The sequence below is a fragment of the Maylandia zebra genome, linkage group LG3 (assembly GCF_041146795.1).
Source record: "Maylandia zebra isolate NMK-2024a linkage group LG3, Mzebra_GT3a, whole genome shotgun sequence".
Taxonomy (NCBI): domain Eukaryota; kingdom Metazoa; phylum Chordata; class Actinopteri; order Cichliformes; family Cichlidae; genus Maylandia; species Maylandia zebra.
This window is the reverse complement of record NC_135169.1, coordinates 8208573-8230980: the sequence shown is the minus strand read 5'-3', so window position 1 is coordinate 8230980 and position 22408 is coordinate 8208573. Positions and strand designations below refer to the sequence as shown.

At 44.1% G+C, this 22408-nt stretch overlaps 3 protein-coding genes across 8 annotated transcripts in view; 1 reads left to right on the top strand and 2 right to left on the bottom strand.

Moving 5' to 3' along the window:
- The window catches only part of LOC112432630 (protein NLRC3-like), a 214143-nt gene that overhangs the window by 171199 nt on the left and 20536 nt on the right, over nucleotides 1–22408 (top strand). Inside the window, exons 1-4 of one of the 6 annotated variants that reach the window (XM_076882299.1) lie at nucleotides 18816–18866; nucleotides 20499–20614; nucleotides 20699–20818; nucleotides 20917–21036. In XM_076882299.1, coding sequence (XP_076738414.1) covers nucleotides 20526–20614; nucleotides 20699–20818; nucleotides 20917–21036 — 329 coding nt within the window. In that variant the 5' untranslated portion in view covers nucleotides 18816–18866; nucleotides 20499–20525. Of the gene's footprint in view, nucleotides 1–18815; nucleotides 18882–18950; nucleotides 19366–20498; nucleotides 20615–20698; nucleotides 20819–20916; nucleotides 21037–22408 lie in introns of those variants that run through there. The other 5 variants (XM_076882298.1, XM_076882300.1, XM_076882297.1 and 2 more) reach the window with 5 other exon arrangements.
- Nucleotides 4–4826, bottom strand: LOC143414023 (CST complex subunit CTC1-like). Its single transcript, XM_076877636.1, has 14 exons — nucleotides 4508–4826; nucleotides 4190–4274; nucleotides 3711–3810; nucleotides 3413–3635; nucleotides 2174–2403; nucleotides 1968–2097; nucleotides 1590–1898; nucleotides 1387–1509; nucleotides 1071–1300; nucleotides 806–950; nucleotides 530–732; nucleotides 288–457; nucleotides 93–207; nucleotides 4–31 (listed from the first exon to the last, which is right to left on the bottom strand). Exons 1-14 carry the CDS (start codon nucleotides 4691–4693, stop codon nucleotides 4–6), a joined length of 2277 nt encoding a protein of 758 aa, XP_076733751.1. The 5' UTR covers nucleotides 4694–4826.
- On the bottom strand, nucleotides 9146–10302 carry LOC143416772 (N-lysine methyltransferase KMT5A-A-like). Its single transcript, XM_076882345.1, has 3 exons — nucleotides 10279–10302; nucleotides 9904–10149; nucleotides 9146–9814 (listed from the first exon to the last, which is right to left on the bottom strand). Exons 2-3 carry the CDS (start codon nucleotides 9971–9973, stop codon nucleotides 9477–9479), a joined length of 408 nt encoding a protein of 135 aa, XP_076738460.1. The 5' UTR covers nucleotides 9974–10149; nucleotides 10279–10302; the 3' UTR covers nucleotides 9146–9476.

Below are 22408 nucleotides of genomic sequence, written 5' to 3'. Positions count from 1 at the left end.
AGCTCACACCCTGAACCAATCAGACGCCCTCCTACATCACAGAGAGTGGACCAATGAGCAGTCAGCATGCTGCAGGTTGTGTGTGTGTGTACCTGCAGTGTTTGTGTGTGATGAACCTGTCCTGGTCCAGGTGTTGGTAGGAGGGGAAATCTGATTGGAGGAATCTCTCTGTCACCATGGTGAACTGCACCACACCCACCAGACAACCTGCAGCACACACACACACACACACATTAAAGAATAAAGCTGTGTGTCCCTGTGTGTGTGTCTGTGTGCGTGCATTGTACCGATCCAGGCGCTGTTAAAGACCGCCCTCTGCGCTCCCTCCTCCTCCTCGCTGCTCTCCGTCAGCACGCAGGCTGCAGCTCCCGCGGCGTCTCTGAGCTGCATCGAGTGTTTGAACTCAGACGTCTGTGACGGCAGCTCCAGCACGCCGACCAGCAGCAGGGGGCGCTGCCTGACACACAAACCGGCAAAAACCATTGGTACGTAATCACACGACTTCATGTGGGAGCTGCTGTCACCTTACCTGACAGCGTCTCCACCCCGAGGCTCGGAGGACAGAGTCCTGCAAGACCAGGACAGGAACCCGTTGATCTGGGCGGAGGTCAGGTTGGAGCCATCAGGGGGCAGCAGAGAGCTCAGAGGGGCCGAAGACCAGCAGCCAGTCTGCAGGGACTCCAGGAGCTCCGACACACCGAGGTACTGCCGGACCGCCGAGGACACGCTGTACTGCAGGGACACAGAGCACACTGAGCATGCTCCACACTCACCTGTAAGGAAGACAGGTGAGAGTGGGACCTACCTGCGTCACAGGACAGGTGTGAGGCTCGTCCAGCATCTCAGCGTAGATGTCTCTGCGTCCTCGTCCTCCAGCTCTGCTCAGAGTCTCCATCAGCCTCCAGGACAGCAAGCACACACACTGCTGCCTCCACACACCTTGGACCAGACTGAGGACCAAGACCAGAACCAGGACCAGGAAACAAGCCAGAGCCAGCGGAGGACAGGAGGACAAAGGTTAGGCTCTGCTGTCTCTGACTGTGGACAGGTGGTGGTGGGTGGAGCCTCACCTGTGTGCCAGCTGCGAGCTTAGGTGACAGGTCCACAGGTAATCGGACACATCTGTGTTTCTCTGCAGCAGTAACCGTGGTAACGCCCCATCTCCCGGGCAGCGGTTGTCGGGTGGCGAGCCTCCCGCCCTGCTGAAGGTCGTCACCCTCAGGCTGGAGCGCAGGCAGGTGCAAAGCATGCTGGGAGGGAAGTCCGGGCAGGGCCGATACAGGAAGTGGGCGTGATGCAACTGCAGGAGGAGGAACCATCAAACTTTATTAGTCGTGGCTGCCACGAACACAAACGGGCATGATGATGTCACATCATGTGACTCACCTCCACTCTGTCTCCCGCCCTCAGCTTCCTCTTCGCCGCCGGCTGATAGGCCACGCACAGACCCACCTTCCCATCCAGCACGTAGAGCCCCGCCCCCTCACTCACAACCTCAGTCACCGTGCCCTATCACAGCAGAGGAGGCTTAGTAATCAGCACACAGGTACAAACCTGTGGTAGCCAATCAGAGCTCACAGCACTCTCACCTGGTAGCTGATGACTTTGGATTGCTTTATCCTCACAGCTGATTGGTCCAGCTCCACCTCCTCATGCTCCGCCTCCTCACAGTCGTCCTCAGCAGGCTGTGACAGCAGGGACTCAGAGTGTGTGTGTTCCTGTGTGTGTTCCTGTGTGTGTTCCTGTGTGTGCGTGTAGTCGGCGTGCAGCTCGGAGCGCTTCGTCACACACAGGATGTTGTTTCCTCTCCAGCCTCGTAGCGCACACACACGTAGAGCTGTCACACACACGCTCTGCCCGACACACACACGCTGGATCCAGCTGAGCCGGCTGCTGTCCTGCACACACACACACACACTGAGCTTCATCGTCCCTCCTCACCATCATCATCCTCAGAGAGCTGGTACCTGTACGAGCACGGGCAGCGAGCGCGACTCATCCGTCAGCGTGAAGCAAAAGAAGGTCGTTCCTGCCACGGCCAGCAGAGGGCAGACTGAGCCCACCTCTCCGAACACGCTCAGCCGCTGACCTTTGACCCTGGAGCACACACACACACATCTGTCACACACACTGCTCAGAAACTCCGCTGCAGTTCAGAGGTCATGTGACCCACCTGTGCCTCAGCAGCCTGCCGGCCTCTCCGACTCCCACCGCTCCGCTTAGCTCCACCCTTCCAGGAGCAGCAGCCAATCCCTGCTCAGCACCAGGACACAACAGGACAGGGGAGCCAATCAGCTCCAAGAAGCCTGCGGCCTCTTCCTGGCCCGATGCATTGTGGGGGATGTAGTTCCAGTGAGGGAGGAAAACGGGACGATGGAGCCACAGGGGCGAGAGAGACAGGCACTGGATGAGAGAGAGAGAGACGCGGGTGAGAGAGTGGCGGAGTGTGTCCTGGGTGGATGCTGGAAGCCTGTACTGATGATGACAGCTTCATCAGCTCTGATCTGCAGTGATGCCGTTTGTTTTATAGCTGCAGTAGATCAGATTAGATTACATTAGATTAGATTAGATTAGATCAGATCAGATTAGATTAGATTAGATTAGATTAGATTAGATTAGATTGGATCTGATTCTAATCTAATCTGATCTGATTAGATGAAACTTTATTGATCCCTCGGCTGCGTTCCTCCAGGAAATTCGGTTTCCAACAGCCCAGCACCGACAGAAGTTACATAAGGTGAGCAGAAATATACACATATACAAATACAGAGTATAGAAAAGGGAAGAATAGAATAAATAGCAATAAGAACACAAGAGAATTGCACATTTCAAGTACTGTGAGTCATTAATCCGTGCGGTGATGCTAGGACCACACTGAGCCTGCTGCAGCTGTCTGACTGTAATCTGTCAGGTTACTGCAGGTGATGCTATCTGTATACTTTATGTGAGGAGGAGGCTCCACATCTTTATAAAGCTCTGCTGTCATCACGTCTGTGCCAGCACAGTTACTCACTTGCTGACAGACTCTGTCTTTACATCCTTACTTATCGATCAGCTAAGTGAATCCATATAAACACAGCTCACATTTAACAAGTCCTGATGTTTCTGAGTTACAGAAATGAAAGTCAGCTGTTGAGCTTGTTTGCTTGTTTCATGCTGATGTAAACATCAGCAGAGAAGCGTGTGATGACCAGACTCTATCAGCACTTGTGTCCCTGCACAGAGAATGAGCTGAATTAAAGAGGAATTCGATTTCATTCACGTTGCACATGAACACCTGCAGTTTGTTGTGACCTCGTTACCATCAGTTCTGACCAGATCCGGTTTAGTGACGCTGCTGTGAAGAAGCTCCTGAGAACTAACCAGCTGATGGACCATGGGTTAAGGTTAGGCTCCTCCCCCTCTGACTCACCTCACACATGACGCTGCCGCTGGCGTCCGTCAGCCTGTACTCTCCGTCAGGGCCTTCTCTCAGACAGCCAATCAGCAGCAGGTTGACCCTCGGCAGCGCCCTCTGACCCGGCACGGCGAGCTCCGCCTCCCTGGCCCAGGCTCTCTGCTGATTGGTGCTCCAGGACAGGTTGCTGACGCAGGCCAGGTGCTGCTGGGAGACGAGCTGGGAGACGGACAGCAGCCTGCGGACAGACGGGAGGACAGCGGTAAGGCCAGGTCACGTGACCTGCTACAGCGATGATGTCAGCGGGCGTTACCTGTAGCTGACAGGTAAGCTGTGGGCCACACACATCTGCTGCTGGATCGCCTGCACCGCACACATGCTCAGATCGAAGAGGCTGAGGTCACCGTGGTTACCTGGGAAAACAAAGTTTAAAGGGTAAACACAAACATAAACAACTGAAGCCCCGCCCACTGAGAACACCTGAAGTGGACACCAGAGCTGGTGTGTCAACAGGTGGGACCACCTGAGGAAGCAGCTGCTCTTCATCCTCAGACTCTTAGTCCTCCCTGTTCCTCACTGACAGTCGGTCACCTTCATGGCTCTGACCTTTGAACCACACTCACATCTACACACTGGACTGCTCTGATGACACCTGTGAGGGCAGGTGAGCCCTGCTTTCACTGTTTAAATAATGGTTTAAATAGTATTTGGTTTCATAAGTGGACATCGTCATTAAGGATTTAAAGTACAGCTGATTTATCAGCCAGCTGTTTCAAACAAACAGGAACTCACCTGTCTGCGAGGGGGCGGAGCTACACACCACAGGACTCAGGTGTTCAGAGATGGAGGTGAAGATGTTCTTTAACCACAGGGACTCCTAAAGAAACAAAGCAGCAGGTCGGAGGTCACAATAATAAATGTAGAACAGGCTCACATCCTTATATTCTCTTTTCTGTGTGGATTTCTGCTATAGAATTAGCTCGAAACAGCGATTGGCTGCTGCTCTGCCTTACGTCATGACGCAGACAGTCTACGTACGCAGGGCTGTGCGTGTACGTAGACTGTTATTTATCGCTCAGTTCGGGCAAACAGGGTCAGACTGGGACTCACCGCCTCGGTGCTGGGCTTGACCCGGTCCAGGAGCTCCTGCAGGGGGTCCATGTCTTCGCTCCGGGTGCCGGTTTCTCCCCCTGCTGACAAACTCCCGCTCACGGCTTTCAAACAGCTTCCGGTCCTCCTCCTGTTGATGTCCTCCCTCTGACCGTCGCCCCCGTGTTCCCGCCTCTTACCGTTCATAAAGCCGCCATGATGCCCTACCGTCCTACTTTGTTTACTTTTGTTCTGTATTTTAAACAAATCATCAAACTTATTAAACTGACTAGTCTCTGCTCAGGCAGGATCTCTACCGCGCATGTGCGGAACAACTTTTCCCTACCCTGCATTTCACAATAAAAGCCCTTCACGTTCACATACACTCAGTGGTCTCCTACCTCCTTTCCTAAGCACTTTTCCTTGTTAGAAACGTTGTGAGGTGGAGGAAATGTGTTTAGGAGATGTGATAAGAACTCAGGAAAGGAAACAGCTGTGTTTGAACTACAAGTCGATCACGTGACTCCAGCCCAGCGTGTTCTCAGCCTGATTAGTGCAGGTGAAGAACATGCTTTTATTATGAAGGGGTCAGACTTCCTGCTGAGGCTCAGGGTCATGTGACTGACAGCACCTTTTGCAGCTCACCTGACGCCACAAGGTGTTTCCTTTTCAGGAGGATGACACCGTGCGAACCTCGGGAATCTCCAACAAAAACACATTTCTGTCAAGTGGAAACTTTAAAATAAAATAAAATTATATCAAACTGAAGGTTTGTCACTGTTTTTTGTTCACTTTTTATCCAGGCTGCAGGTGTCTCAGTGGAAAAATAGAGCGTGGCTGAGCGCACCTGTGCAGACCAGTGATACAGTTTAAGATCAGAGAATTGTAACCCCCTCTTTCATATGCAGGGCTCTAGACTAACTTTTTGACATGGGCGCACCGGTACGCCTAACTTTACAAATTTAGGCGTACCGGCACAAAAGTTAGGCGCACTCAAATTTTTCAACCGCATCGCTTAACACCGCAGTTTTACATGTGCACTTTCTTTGGGGGGGGGAAGTCCATACAGACAATATTAATTTCTAAATTATTAACTAACAAACTTGTGCTTAAAGTGCTTTGTCAATATTGTAGAAAATGTTAAAAACTTAATCATCATCTTGGCCTCCTCTGACGACCTGTTTGCTGCTGTCTGCTGCTGAAAGGCCGTGGGGAGAGGGGACACTTGGGCAGTGCATTTACTGCAGCATATAATGTGTTTTCTGGATACACTGTGCTTTTTCAGCATTCAAATATTGATGGCACCGTGTCAGAGCACTGGCTATGAATTTCAGACAGATCAGGCCTTAACTTAACAAAAAAGTTATCAATAGTTCTTTTCATCTTTTCTTATTACCCACAGCTACAGTACATCCACTTCTCTCAGGCCTAGGCTGCTCACTAGGGCTGAGTATCATCACTGATCTCTATAATCCATTCAATTCCGGTTCTCAAAGTCCTGATTTGATTCAATTTAGCCTCAGACAGTCAGAAATATTATAATTCTGATCATTTATCAGTACTGATACACATGAGACTTCATCAGAATTGTGAAAATCACAGCAGATGCCTTTGTGTGAAAGTAACTGAGAATAAAACACAGGAAAACATGAAGGAGATTTTCCTGGTCTGGCTTTTTATAGCAGATAACCTTAAAAATATTCTGCAATTTTGCATAATTTTAAGAAATTTAAATTTCTTCAGTATTGAACAGCAGAGATTAGGCTTTCTTGTCCGAGGTCATTTAAGTGAAAAAAGAAAAAGCGCTGTAAACAACGCTAGACTGGTGGGTAATAAGCGAATGAATAATGCAGAAAACAGATTTGAGACGGGAAACTGTTCCTGAAGTACAGAGAGAGAGAGAGCTGTGCAGGAAGTGTGATTTTTATCGTGGTGGAAGCAAAACAGCAAAAGTCAGAGGAAATTCATGACGACATTGATCAAATGTGAAGCGCAGTTTGCTGCTTCTTTTGCTGCAGGCTCGGTGAATTTTGGTTGGAGAGAGGCAAAACCTGCAGCTCAGAATCAGCGCAAAAAGACGTAAACACAGCGCGGACCCGAAGAATCGCTAAGCTCCGACAGCGTGTAGTGTTCAGGCCGTCGGGTGAGAAAGCCGAGAAAGCCGAAGCTGATTCTGATGTGTTGGGTCCGCTCCGTGTTTAGGTCTTTGTGTGGAATCCGTTAATGAATTGATATCGCTTTATTCAAGCTACTCACCTCTCTCTTCCACCTGCACTTTCAACTGGACCACGGCCAATCAGAGAGGTCCCGCCCCTGACTATCTCTGATTGGTTTAGTCCACGATAGGGGCATAATGTGTGTCTGTTGACCACACGGAGAGTTACAGAGATTTTTTTTTTGTTACCGGAACAGTTGGTTGCACCTGTGCGACCAAATATTTATTTTTAGTCGCACCACTGAAAAATTTGGTCGCATTTGCGACCAAATTGGTCGCACTCTAGAGCCCTGATATGGCAGGTACAACAAGCCAAGTCTTCATCTAGGACCTTTGTTAGTCCAAATGAATCAATTAAAGATATCGTTTAACTTCTGAAAGGATTCTTTTGGAGGAGGCAGAGGACGTGACTCAATATAAAAACTTTGCATAACCTTTCATCCTTGTTCAGGAATAGGACGGAGGAGGATTTTGAATCATTTATAGCCAGAAAATCGTCTAAATAGCTCCATTTTGCTATGCTAACAGACAGCCTAGTCTAGGGCCTAGGGCCAATCTCTGCTCTCGATCTCCTAACTGGAAACCAAATAGTACAGCTCTCATTGTAAGTGTCATCACCAGAGGTTCCATAGTCAGAATAAATAGCATTGGAGATAACGGGCACCCCTGATGAGTGGAACGCTCCAATGTGACAGGTTTAGAAACTATTGTAAAACTATAGTAAAACTATAGTAAAACCAAGGAACTGGTGGTAGACTTCCGCAGGCACAAGCATTCTCCACTGCAACCACTGAACATCCAAGGTATGGACATTGAGGCTGTGGACAGCTACAGGTACCTTGGTGTTCATCTGAACAACAGACTGGACTGGACTCATAACTCAGACGCCCTCTACAGGAAAGGGCAGAGCAGGCTGTACCTGCTGCGGAGACTCAGGTCGTTTGGGGTGGAGGGCCCACTCCTGAAGACCTTCTATGACTCTGTGGTGGCTTCTGCTATCTTTTATGGCGTGGTCTGCTGGGGCGGCAGCATCTCTGCTGGGGACAGGAAGAGACTGAACAGGCTGATCCGAAGGGCCAGCTCTGTTCTAGGATGCCCTCTGGACCCAGTGGAGGTGGTGAGTGACAGGAGAACGGCGGCTAAGCTGTCATCCCTGATGGACAACATCTCCCACCCCATGCAGCAGACTGTGACAGCACTGAGCAGCTCCTTCAGTGGGAGACTGCGGCACCCACGGTGTGGGACGGAGAGATTTCGCAGGTCTTTCCTCCCCACTGCTGTCAGACTCCATAATAAAGACTTTAACTGATCAAGCACACACATCCATACATATGCAATAATACTAAGTGCAATAATCCTTTCTGTCATCGTTGTATTTTTACTCAGTTGTATATAGTATTTGTATTTGTATTCTATTTTTATCTTATTGTATATTTATTTTATTTTATTCTACTGTATATAGTATTTTATTTTATTCTATTCTGTACAGTTGTGTACTGTATTTATTCTTATTGTATTCTAATTTTTGCCTCATAACTTTTGCACTGTCCACTTCCTGCTGTGACAAAACAAATTTCCCACGTGTGGGACTAATAAAGGTTATCTTATCTTATCTTATCTTATCTTATCTTATCTTATCTTATTGTTTGTTACAAAAGTTGAACCCATCTGAGAAAATGATTTCCAAATCCATATCTTGGGAGAAGGTTAAATAAATCTGACCAGTCTATTCTGTCCGAGGCCTGACGAGCGTCCAGTGATAATAAAGCTGCATCGTTAGCATCACATCTCTCATGAATTATATGAGAACCCTTCTTATATTGTGAAACCCTTGATGCTTTGGTACAAAGTGAATCAAATGTGGGATCCAAGGCTCTGATCTTCATGCTAAACATTTAAAGTATTTTAGTGTCAACCCCCGTCAGACTCTAAATGATGAGTGTTCTGCAGGTTTAGCAGGTTTCTCAGTACTCACTGCCTGTCTCACAGTGGGTGGAGAGCCTCCGTGTGATATGCTTCTACATACATGTTAAAAAGTGGAATTATTCTTTCTTCTGGGAAGGTTTTGTAAAGTCACAAAGCCATCTGGCCCAGGTGCCTTACCACACAGCAAATCCAACATGTCCAAATGAAGACTGTCAGATTTGATTTCAGCTCTTTTAAAGTGTCTTTATAAGTTAATTTAACTCTTATTGGAGAGTTGGAACGTTAACTCTGACTTAGTGTTGAATACCAAATCTGTCTGGAGTTGATCATTCAACACTTATTCATGCTAACTAGGTGTTAAGAGTTTATATACTAACCCCCACAGAGGATTTTAGTTTAACTACATAAGAGTTATCTTCTAATTCATTCTGTGAATTTTACTGTTCTGAATTTCTAGAAATTCCTTTGGAAATAAACATTATTGCAAAGAGGACTGCATCAGCTGAGGCAACATGGTGTCCTGTGAGCTCAATTTTCTTTTAATCAGAAAAGGTCAGACACAACAAAAGCCAAGCAAAGCATCAAACAAAGGAAAAATAAAGACAAGTCAAATGTCCAGCCAAAGGATTTATGGGAGACTCCATCAGGGATGGACCGAGTCAACCGGCATTTCACCTCTGAGAAAGATATATAACAGAACAGCTTTAGTTTGAGTTTGAACTTATACAAAACGCAGCAATATATTAAAAAACACAGTTTTATTGATTATAAAATACACTCTATTGGAGTCATGTCGGTGTGGGCAGAAATCCAAATGTAGGATATGGGACATAAAACACGGTGCCATCTCTAGACTCCATAGTCCCACAGGAGCTCCTCTCCAACCGCGATGTCCCTCAGGGCGATGAACAGCACACTCTCCCGAGGACCAGCAGGGAAGTTCATGGTGAACCTTTGTGGCTTCACGTTTGGATTCCTTTGGCAATGGTTCATGTGCCTTCTATAGGAGTCCTTGTGCAGGTGGCAGGCACAGGGGGATGCAGTGGCATCAACCCTGTGGCACTCGTCCCTGTAGAAGAAGAGAGACCCTGACTGCCGCCTCTGATTCCCTGCAGCTTTGGTGATGCACGTCCCGTGGTAGTCGCAGACGACGTCTCCTTTGTTGAAGGGCATCAGGGCGATGACACCTGTGAGCAACAGGAAGTCATCATAAGCTCTTTAGAAATGTTGACTTGCTGTCAAACGAGGGTGTGGTCCAAACGATAGGTGCATTTACCTTTGCCCTTTTCCTCCCCGAAGTCCTTCAAAGCCAGGCCCTTCCATTTCTGCTCTGAAATCGAGGACATGAGGGACGGGCTGTCCTGGATCCTGGGCTGTGGAGCACCCCAGGCCCGTAGGACGGCATCAACAGTGGGCTTGTTGGTGCTCCAGGTCTCCTTATCTAATGCCGTCTGTACTCTTGCACGCTGAGGGGCGTTGCCTCTTCTGGCACACCCTGTCCCAGAGCGAGGCGTGAGGAATACTGCAAATCAACCATCTGAGTCAATCATATATATTTGAACCTCTGTGATGTGAAGTATTGCTGAGCTATGTGTATATATTAGAGCTGTAAATAATGGAGGCAGAGCGTCCATTAGCATGACGGGCTTACCGAGGATGTGCTGAACTCTCTGCTTAAGCTTTTTTTTTTCCAAACTGTATTGAAATTATAAAGCGAACAGTCAGTCATTCCAGTTCAGTTTGTACAGTAGACATACAAGGCAAATAAGAGTAACAATATACAGCACAATGAAATAAGAAGGATAAATAAATAAAGGATAAAAAAAGAAGAAAGGGGGGGAATGTGACAGACTTCATAACAACTTTGTACTTGAAAGTTGTGACAGCTCATTCGTTAAACATTTCTGGATGAACTTCAATCAATGAGAAACCTTTTTTATTGGAAGTTAATTTAAGAGAGTTTAAGTAATATTCAATTTCAATCAAAAACAAATTAAATGATGGGGTTGAGTTTTGAAATTTACATTTATGTATGTGGAATTTCCCTAATAAGATGGAGCGGCCGAAGAGTGAACTGTCAAAAGTACTGAATATGACGTCACTTATTTATGTGCGAATGTTTAATAATTAAAGTCAGTCATATATCCACAAACACAACAAGCTGAAAGTCAGTGATATATGTATGTGTATGATATATGTATGTGTATGATATATGTATGTGTATGATATATGTATGTGTATGATATATGTATATGTATGATATATGTATGTGTATGATATATGTATATGTATGATATATGTATATGTATGATATATGTATATGTATGTTATATGTATATGTATGATATATGTATGTGTATGATATATGTATATGTATGATATATGTATGTGTATGATATATGTATGTGTATGATATATGTATGTGTATGATATATGTATATGTATGATATATGTATATGTATGATATATGTATGTGTATGATATATGTATGTGTATGATATATGTATATGTATGATATATGTATGTGTATGATATATGTATATGTATGATATATGTATATGTATGATATATGTATATGTATGATATATGTATGTGTATGATATATGTATATGTATGATATATGTATGTGTATGATATATGTATGTGTATGATATATGTATATGTATGATATATGTATATGTATGATATATGTATATGTATGATATATGTATGTGTATGATATATGTATATGTATGATATATGTATATGTATGATATATGTATATGTATGATATATGTATGTGTATGATATATGTATGTGTATGATATATGTATATGTATGATATATGTATATGTATGATATATGTATGTGTATGATATATGTATATGTATGATATATGTATGTGTATGATATATGTATGTGTATGATATATGTATGTGTATGATATATGTATGTGTATGATATATGTATATGTATGATATATGTATATGTATGATATATGTATATGTATGATATATGTATATGTATGATATATGTATAGCCTTTGAATTGGGACAGCCTTCGTCGCGTCGCTCTGATGTAATCGGCCTTAAAATGCGGCCTTTAAGGCTGCAGACCCTGAATTGGGATTAATTGAATAACTTATTTAAGGTCTGGGCAAAAATCACCTCCACGGGAGAGTTCTAAGAATAAAACCACTGCTGACCAAGAACACCACAAAGGCTCATCTCACATTTGCCATAAAACATGTAGTTTATCCCCGAGGTAATGAACACCAGGACTGCCATAATGAATCAATTAAATACACCATATTTAATACATAAATATTTACAACACATGTAATTAATTAATTATTGACAGTTTTAATTAATTATTGACACATTTAATTAATTAATAACACATTTAAATAATTATTGACAGTTTTAATTAATTATTTAATGATTTATTTATTTAAGTACTTGTACTTGATTATGCCCCGGAGATACAACGAAGTAGAAAAGAATATGCGGCAGCGAAGAAGGTGCTTAAGGGCTTCCTCTCTTTGCTCTTTAAATGCTTTGCTTCTTTTATTGATTTTATGCTGATTTTTTCTCTTTTTTCCGTATGAGCTTACCTGCGATAGCTTCTGGACACTTATAGATCATTAGGACTAAAGTGTTCTTAACAGAAACAGCAACATTTTTATAGTTACCTTATCCTCAACGCAGGCATCTGTTTAAAACAAATGTATTTAATTTTAACAAGTCAGGGGTGAAACTGTTCACCTCCAACTTGTTTTATTCCATACGTCATCCATCTGTGCTTGGTGCCAAGGCTGAGATAAACGAGGAGTTATCTCATAAAGAGGAACAAACAGTACTCCAAGAACAGACAAAGCCCAGCAGAAACCTTGAGGAGGAGCTCCATCTGCCCCCACCCGGGAAGAGCCTCAGAAAGGAGAGACATCTGAGGCAAGAAGAGGGGTCCCTATTTGCCTCCAACTCTCTCAACAACACCAACGACCAGGACCAGGATCTTCCCCAGTCCCCCAAACCCCTGACAGGCCATCACCCTCCTCCCCCTCCCTTTCTCCCTCCTCCCCACACCTGAAATTCACTGAAGAGATGATGGAGCGGGTCAATGCTGGGCTCAGATCTACCCCCCGTCCCAATCCCTTTTTGTCCCCCATAAACCCCCCACCAGAGCGGCCAAAGGTTCGCCACCGAGCCCCACCCTCAACAGAGCAATCGAAGTCACATTGCCCAGCCTCGCCCCCCCTTAGTTCCTCCTTACCACCTTCATGCTCTGTCTCCACAGTCTGATGTGTGATGTGTGAAGGGTCCGGGCTGCGAGGATTATGGCAGTGGTGACTTTTCCCAGGAGAAGCTGGGACCCTGTTTACTAGAAGGTTTTAAAATCTCTGTACTTTTAGGTGACAGAAGACATGTGGCCTGGTCAAAACACAGAGAGCTGCACTCTAAAAGATCTTTAAACATAGTAAACATACCTTGTGTGCCACAGACTGCTCCCAAACACGAGGGGACAAGTAATACCTCTAAAACACTTAAGTTGGCTTTATTAAACATTAGATCTCTAGCTGGGAAAACATTTTTAATTAATGATTTAATCACTGAGCACAGCCTTGATTTTATGTTTTTAACTGAAACTTGGTTGGACCAAAGTAACAGTGGAGCTGTTCTCATCGAGACGACCCCTCCTAACTACAGTTTTATCAGTGAGGTCAGGGCGAGCAGGAGAGGAGGAGGGGTTGCTGTCTTATTTAATGAATCATTTCAATGTAAGCAGCTATCTCCTGGAAGTTTTCAGTCTTTTGAATATGTGGCTTTACAGCTGAAGGCCCCATCCAAAGTTGTGTTTCTTAATGTTTACAGGCCTCCCAAATACTGCACAGACTTTTTTAATGACCTCAGTGAACTGCTGTCTGTGATCTGTGTTGATTTTGACTGTGTAATTATTGTTGGGGATTTTAACATTCATGTGGACAACCCTCAGGACAAAGGGACTAAAGACCTGAGTAACACTCTGGGCAACTTTGGGCTGACTCAGCATGTAACAGAGGCCACACATAATAGAGGACACACTCTTGACCTACTGATCTCCAAAGGCCTGAGCATTTCAAAGGTTACTGTGTCTGATGTGGGCTTATCTGATCATTACTGTGTTTTCTTTGAAAGTAAAATCTCAGCCCACATAAATATATCAACAACAGTGATCACAAAACGGTGTATAACTGAACACAGTAGTGCAATTTTTAACCAGGTCTTCCCATTAACACCTGACCTGTCCAGAGGGTCAGTCAATGAGCTCGTCAATAGCTTCAATGCTAACATGTTAAATGTAATGGACACTATTGCTCCCATTAAGGTGAAGGTTATCTCTGGAAGGAAAAAGTCTCCATGGAGAAACTCCACACTGGTGAAAAATGAAAAAAGAGAGTGTAGGAAAGCTGAGCAGGTTCACTATGACATCTATAAAGAGAAACTTCACAATTTTAATTTACAACTGAGGAATGCAAGGAGGTCCTACTTCTCTGACATCATCACTAAAAACAGCCATAATGCTCGGGTCTTATTTTCTACAGTTGACAGGCTAACAAACCCTCCTGTGTCAGTGGCAGCTGAACTTCATTCGACCATGGCCTGCAATGACTTTGCCAAATTCTTCACAGACAAAATCCAAAAGATTAGACAAGCAATTGGTACATCAACAGCAGATCCAGGATATGTACTGTGTCCACCAAAAAACTGTTTAAACACCATGAAACAGTTTCACCCTATTAACAGCAAAGACCTGGAGGACATCTTAGGTCAACTGAACTCCTCCTCCTGCTGTTTAGATGTCCTGCCAACAAGTTTTTTCAAAAAGGTCTCAAAGACTTTAGAGTCAGACCTGTTACAGATCGTCAACTTTTCTTTATTATCAGGTGTGTTTCCAGAATCACTAAAAACTGCTGTAATCAAACCTATACTGAAAAAGGACAATCTTGACAAGACACAAATGAACAACTACAGGCCGATCTCAAATCTCCCATTTTTAAGTAAGATCATTGAAAAAGCAGTTTCTCAACAGCTCAGTTACTTCTTAAAACAGAATAATTGCTACGATGCCTTCCAGTCAGGTTTTAGACAGAACCACAGCACTGAAACCGCTCTGACCAAAGTGTTTAATGACATATGTCTGAACACAGACAGTGGAAAAATGTCAGTCTTAGTTTTACTGGATCTCAGTGCAGCATTTGATACAGTTGACCACAACATATTACTCAAACGACTGGAGAACTGGACAGGTCTTTCAGGAACTGTACTAAACTGGTTCAAAACATACGTAGAAAACAGGAAATACTTTGTATCAATAGGTAACTTCACATCTGAGCAGACAAGTATCACATGTGGAGTTCCCCAAGGTTCCATCTTGGGACCCCCTCTGTTTAACATTTACATGCTCCCACTGGCACAGATTATAAACAACAACAAAATAAACTATCACAGCTATGCAGATGACACACAAATATATATCACAATGTCACCAGGAGACCGAGGCCCTGTACAGGCTCTTGGTAAATGCATTGAGGAAATTAATGACTGGTTGTGCCACAATTTTCTCCAGCTAAACAAAAACAAAACTGAGGTAATAGTCTTTGGCGCCAAAGAAAAACGATTACAGGTCACCAGAGAACTTCAATCTATACACCTAAAAACCACAAACCAGGCGAGAAATTTGGGTGTAGTGATGGATGCAGACCTAAACTTAGAAAAACACATTAAGACAATAACAAAGTCAGCTTACTATCACCTCAAGAATATTTCAAGGATAAAAGATCTGATGTCTCAACAGGACCTGGAAAAACTAGTCCATGCATTCATCTTTAGTAGGCTTGATTACTGTAACAGCATCTTTACAGGTCTACCTAAAAAATCAGTCAGACAACTACAGCTCATTCAGAACTCTGCTGCTCGAGTCCTCACTAAGACCAAAAAAGTGGACCACATCAGTCCAGCTCTGAGGTCTTTACACTGGCTGCCTGTCTGTCAGAGGATAGACTTTAAAGTTCTGATGCTGGTCTATAAAGCTCTGAATGGTTTAGGACCAAAATACATCAGTGACCTCCTGACCCAGTATGAACCTTCCAGATCCCTCAGGTCATCTGGATCCGGTCTTTTATCAGTTCCCAGAGTCAGAACCAGACACGGAGAAGCTGCATTAAGCTTTTATGCTCCTTTATGCTCCACCGAGGGCCCGGTGGCGCCAGTGTCCGGCAGCCTCGCCTCTGTCAGTGCGTCCCAGGGCGGCTGTGGCAACAATGTAGCTGCCATCACCAGTGTGTGAATGGGTGTGTGAATGGGTGGATGACAGGTTGTGTAAAGCGCTTTGGGGTTCTTAGGGACTAGAAAAGCGCTATACAAATACAGGCCATTTATATCTGGAACAAACTCCCAGAAAGCCTCAGATCAGCTGAAACACTCAGTTTATTTAAATCCAGGTTGAAGACTCACCTGTTCTCAGCTGCATTTGAATAAAACAGCAAATCCGCACTTTTAAGCTTAAATTTTAAATTTAAATTTTAACTACTGATTTTATCTACTGTTCTGATTTTTATCTACTGTTTTTTTAAATCAATTTTAAATCGTGCTTTTTATTTGTTTTTGTTTTTTAATGTCTGTAAAGCACTTTGAATCACCTTGTTGTTTAATTGTGCTATATAAATAAACTTGCTTTGCCTTGCCTTATTGTATATGCACCTGATTGTTGTTGGAACACTAAAGTATTTGTACAGATAATACCTGAGTTTACTTTTGCTTCATTTCATGTAAAGCTTGTATAGATTTGGTGTTTGGAAAGATCTTGGACATGAACAGTTTCTCTAAGTTCTAAAAATGATTCATTAAACATGTTTGTGGCTTTCACAGTAAAAATCAGACTTTTCTACTGTCAGCTGGGAGGACTTCAGTGAGCCTCCAAACATGGCTGCTGCTTAGTTTTCCACACATCTGTACACATCTGTATGTTTCAGCTTTGTCCTTCAGTCACAACATGGTTCATCTTCATCTTAACTTCCTGCTTCTATCATGGTTAAAGCTGATGAATCCTCTGGACATCAAACACTGATGGTGTTACTGGAGCTGAGTGAAGTTTGATGGCTTTATTATCCACATTGTGACACATGGCAGCTGTCAGAGCAGAACACAGGAAGTCAGCAGGTGTGTTTCAATTCAGCCTCTGCTTCCTCTGAAGGTCCATGACATCACAGCGAGGCCACGAAGGCCGTCCAGACTCCCAGTCTCCCACAAACCTGTCCTCCTTCTCCCTGGATTTGAATGACAGGTGGGCCCACCCTATCCCAAGATGCATTGCAGCATAGTGGTGGAATATATATTACGGTCCAGAGATTGAGCAGCGCTCTCTCTGAGTCTCTGAGGCTGTTTTCTGTTTGAGTCTGGCTTCAGTCTAATTTAGCAGCTGTGACATCAGAGATTGTAGGGGAGGAACAGCCACGCCCACAGCTGAGTTTCCCACCCAGAAACAGAGTGTGGACATCACCTCTGTCTGCGCTGTGTTGGTCACAAGCTTTGTTCTGGGCTTTTAAGTGGAGGCTGGAGCTTGTGAGTGATGGAGGCTGAGAGCTGTGTTTGCACATGCTCAGTGTGACAGGATGTTGGCTGCTGTGTTTGCACATGCTCAGTGTGACAGGATGTTGGCTGCTGTGAAAGCTGAATGCTCTCTGGTAGTGATGATATACATTAGGATGACTGTGCTAGCTCTCTGTCAGAGTACCAGGGCCTCGCTTTGGCCACATGACTCTCAGTACACAGCATGATGTGCGCTGTAAACAGGAAGCAGAGGAGCAGGACTGAGGTAAACCTCTGAGGGGTCAAACTGAGACTGAGCTCCAGATGTTTCCACATGTTTCTGCTCTGCATGTGTTTGATGATTATTTCAGGTATAGATGATGGAATATGACCAGTCTGATGTCAGCCTGCTTCTCTGACAGCGCCTCGCCTCTCTGTGCTGCCCCCTGCTGGCTCTGATCATTACTGACTGAGTCCTTGCTGCCACTTTATTAGGTACAGCTTGCTAACACAGGCTCAGACCTGCTTTGCCTTCAGAGCTGCTTTAAATCTTCATGGCTCAGATTCAGCAAGGTGCTGGAAACATCCCTCAGAGTCATGTGATCAGTAAAGTGCATCCACATAAACAGGATATATAATAATAATAATAATAATAATAATAATAATAATAATAATAATAATAATAATAATAATAATAATAATAATAATCAAATGCTGATTTTTTCAGCCCTTTGTCTGGGTGCTGATCCAGCTGTGTGTGTTTGTGATGACATTAAATAAATGTCAGACTTACAGCTCCTGCTTTACTGCATTAAAGTGATAAGATGAGTTCAGCACTTTGACATGGAAGCAGGAAATGACAAATGTAGCACAGCAGCAGCGTTTAACACGTCTGAGCTGGAAACAGGAACTCTGCTATGATCATCATTCATATAACAACTTCCAGCTTTTGGTGCTCGGCTACAGTTTGGATGGATTTGCATTTAAAGATGCAAAGAGACTGAAGTGGATAGGGTCAGGAGGTCAAAGGTCAGAGCTCCTGTGGGTCTGAGGGCGGCCTCATGCTGGAGAAGGATGAAGGAGTCTGACCTGATCCAGTGTTTGACATGAACACATCAGCACTGCTGTCAGTGAGCCTAACGACAGCCGTTAGCATCATTTCCTGTCACTGTGGTGGTTACAGTGACATCATGCAGTTTGTGCTTTGACCTCCAGAGGGCGACAAATCAGCACAGACAGAGAGCTCCATTCAAACTTTGCTGCCATCAGGAATAATTCTTCAAATATAATCATCAGTGTTTGAGCAGCTATGATATCAGGGACAATCTAGACATGTGTGACAATACTGAACATGTCACATGACACACATCATGTGATCCACTCTCAGTCTGCACTTTCATTCATGACTTCAACAGGTTGAAATGAGCTTTGAACAAACATCCGTTTAGTGCTGAAATATTCAAACGCTGCAGGAAGAAGAACAACAAAGTGATGACAGATGTTTGTGCTTCAAACAGGAAAACCGAAATAAATCACGACCTGCCAACAATCTGGGAGTTTCTGAGGTGCACCTGAACGCAGCACACAGTGTTTCGATGCTCGTGAGTGTCCTCAAACGCCTCTCTGGGTGTTTCCGTCCTGCTCAAAGTTTACTTTCACTTTCCTGAGCTTCGTGGAGTGGAGCTTGTTGTTGGTGTGTGAAGAAACTGTAAGTTTGCTTTGTTTCCTCCTTTAACAGTTTGTGTTTAGGAACTTTACTGTTTGTTCAGCTCATGTTGGATTTCTTCACACAACAAACTGTGTTTGTATTTCCGGTCTCTCCATTAAAGTCAGTGTGTAATGTTTTTCAACGAGTGTGTGTCCGCCATTTTCTCTAAGTGTGTGTGATCAGATAAAACACGCTGAATGTTGGCTGAGCTCGACCGGAGAGCTCCGGGACTTTTTATTCGCAGGGACAGCAGCAGACGGAGAGCGGACATCATAAACGAATGTTTTGTTTACATGTGTGTTAGATATAGATTCAACTTGTTGTTCTTCAAAAAAGAAGAAGAAGAAAGTGGAGACATCAACTGTTGGCTCTGCTCCAACCCTCCTGAGCTGAGCTTCAGGTTTAAACCCGCCTCCTTCCAGGAAGCAGCTCACCTGTGTGTCCGTGTTTAGTGTCCGGGTGTGGCGTGGAGCCTGTAGTTGGTGTGCGTTTGAAGAAACTCTAAGTTTGCTTTGTTTCCTTCTTTAGCAGTTTGTCTTTAGCGTTATAACAGGACGTGGGACATTTCTATTTACATAACATAAATCAGATCAGTGAATTAGGGTGCAAATCAAATAAACTACTGATGTATGTTAGTCTTTATATGGCTCTGTTAAATAGCATGTTGTTATTGTTGATACTTACAAAGGTCAGCTGTGCTGCATGGGGTTACTAGTTTTGTTTGTTTGAACTTTTATGAAGTATCCTTGGCTAAAGCACCCAACATCATAAAAAAGCTTGTTTCCCTCCTCATGAGTATGATGTCACATAGAGGAGGGAGCTGCTTGTGTTCTTTTTTCTTGGGTTTAACCCCAATAAGCAGCTCCCTCCACATTATAAGTCCTTCTGTATCTAATGTCTGCATATGATTCCTCATCTTCAAGCATGAGTATTTAAACTCTGACAGTTTTGCTTTGCTGTATCAAAATCCCAGGACCAAAAACATGTGAGGCTCAGCTTTGAGGTCCAAAGGGAGATCACATCTATATGAAGGCTAACATCATTTCTGACTTAAGTTAACTGAAATAACTGTTAAAAGTTTGCTCACACACCATCAACATCAAACACACAAAAATTCAAAAGACGCTAAAGCGTGTTCTTCATGTCAGAGAGCTGCTCAACATGTTTTCATGTTAGTGTCTCTAGGACTTGATAAAAAAAGCCCTGATTGAATTCACTACCCAGGTTAAGTGGAATGAGTGGAATATTTCCCAAACAGAGAAATCCAATAACAAAAGATAAGATCAGTTTCTTTTTTCTATCGTCTCTTTTCTTATGCTAGATTTATTTCTCTGAATCTCCACAGCAGCAGGTGGAGGAGATGATCATAGATTCTGTTTATAGAACCAAACTCAGTGGAAAGGCCAGACTTTAAGGATAATTTAAAACACTTTCAGACATCAGTATATGCAGCCACTAAAGCTGGTAGGTCTGAATTTCCCACGAGAAAGTTCTTTCATATAAAAGGAAAAAGGAGGAGGTGAGCACTCAGGGCACAGAGACCCCCCCCCCCAGCACACATGATGAAAGGAGGATTTCAGTTGATGTGCACATGAATGATTTGTGTTTCCTCTGCAGGTAGAAAGTGTGTGTGAGCTGAGCAGCATGGATCAGTGTGAGGACAGAGAGGAGGGAGTCCCTCCCTCTAAAAGCACTCTGTGTGGGGAACATGAGAGCCAGACCAAAGCTCAGAGGTGAGATGACCATCTCTAACTGTCCATGACTCTTCTCCATGTCACAGCTCAGCACTCACATCACTGCTCCATCATTATTCACAGGAATAAACGAGGAACTAAATGCAAACATGAACCTGGACCCAGCTCTGTCTCCTTAAAGAGTGACCGGTCTAAAGCTGACATTATTGATTTTAAAGTCCAGCCTGTGTCTGCTGCAGAGAGGTGAGCTGTTAGTAACATGAACTCTTTGATTTAACTGCTTGATGTTGTTGGACATAAACTGTAGTGCAAACACTTCACTGCTCCATCATTATTCACAGGAACCAACGGGGAACTAAATGCAAACATGAACCTGGACCCAGCTCTGTCTCCTTAAAGAGTGACCGGTCTAAAGCTGACATTATTGATTTTAAAGTCCAGCCTCTGTCTGCTGCAGTGAGGTGAGCTGTGAACTCTTTGATTTAACTGCTTGATGTTGTTGGATATAAACTGCAGTGCAAACACGTCATTCCCTCGATCCCCTTTAAACTGTCTCTTAAAAACAAGCCTTTGGGTTCTAAACAACTGAAAATCGCCTTAAGCAAACCAGAAGTAAAACATATTAAAAAAAAATTTGGTCTTCTCCAAAGTGGTTAATGTAGTTGTTTGGGATCCGGCTGAGGAACCTTCACATTACAAATTTTAATACTGCATGAATTACTGGAAATAAAATGCCACAACAGAATGAAATATTTGCTTTGTGAAGAAACACCAGTGAAATAAAGTCATTAATTTTAAATCAGGCACGTGTCCTCCTGCAGAGAGGTAATGTGTGTGTAAATGTTGCTGTGACTCAGTGTTTGTGAATAAATCTCCATCATGTTTAATGTCAGCTCAGCTCTTTTTCACACACATTTCTATGTTCATATGTGAAGCGGTGTGTGTTGGACTGTTTCAAAAAACACAGCAATCAGAATGTACAGAATGGATGTTCTAGGAGGTGTTTCTGTTGCACACACACCCATCATGGTCAAGTGCATCGAGTGGTTCATTATGAGGCATATTAAGGCCCTGCTACCACCATCTTGGACTCATTGCAGTTTGCCTATTGCCCAAACTGGTCAACAGACGAGGCCATTGCCACCACCCTACATTTTGCTCTCAGCCACTTGGACAATAAGGACACATGTGTGAATGCTGTTCATAAACTTCAGTTCAGCATTCAACACAGTCGTTCCTCAGCACCTGATTGGAAAACTGAGCCTGCTGGGTCTGAACACCTACCGTAACTGGATCCTAGACTTTCTGATGGAGAGGCCTCAGACAGTCCAGATCGGTAACAGCATTTCCAACACCACCACACTGAGCAATGGAGCCCCTAAGGGCTCAGCTCAGCCCACTGCCGTTCACTCAGCTGACTCACAACTGTGCAGCAATGCACGGTTCAAACTACATCATCAAGTTTTCCGATGACACGACTGTGGTGGGTCTCGTCAGCATATAGAGAGGAGGTGCAATAGTTAACGGACTTGGCAAATAATTTACAGCCAAAGTATTCACTCACTGTGTCTCTACTGTTTCATTAGCTTAGCTTAGCTCGTAGCCGACTCGTTAGCACCATGGCTTCTTCACCAGTTCCTCCTGCACTTTCTTGCTCATTGTGTCAGATGTTTAGTTACTCCTCGGCCTCCTTTAGCAGTAATGATACTTGTAACAAATGTAGCATATTTGCAGCTCTGGAGGCCAGGATTACTGAATTGGAGACTTGGTTCCCCCCCGATACACCCGTAGCTAGCCAGGCCCCTGTAGCAGGCCCCTGTGCAGCCGAAGATG

Coding starts and splice junctions, on each gene's coding strand:
- LOC143414023 (XM_076877636.1), bottom strand. CDS start 4,693: ATGAACGGTAAGAGGCGGGAACACGGGGGCGACGGTCAGAGGGAGGAC. Junction 1,301..1,386: donor GGGCGGGAGACAGAGTGGAG/GTGAGTCACATG, acceptor CTCCTCCTGCAG/TTGCATCACGCCCACTTCCT. Junction 32..92: donor ATCACACACAAACACTGCAG/GTACACACACAC, acceptor TCTGTGATGTAG/GAGGGCGTCTGATTGGTTCA.
- LOC143416772 (XM_076882345.1), bottom strand. CDS start 9,973: ATGTCCTCGATTTCAGAGCAGAAATGGAAGGGCCTGGCTTTGAAGGAC. Junction 9,815..9,903: donor CGGGGAGGAAAAGGGCAAAG/GTAAATGCACCT, acceptor TGTTGCTCACAG/GTGTCATCGCCCTGATGCCC.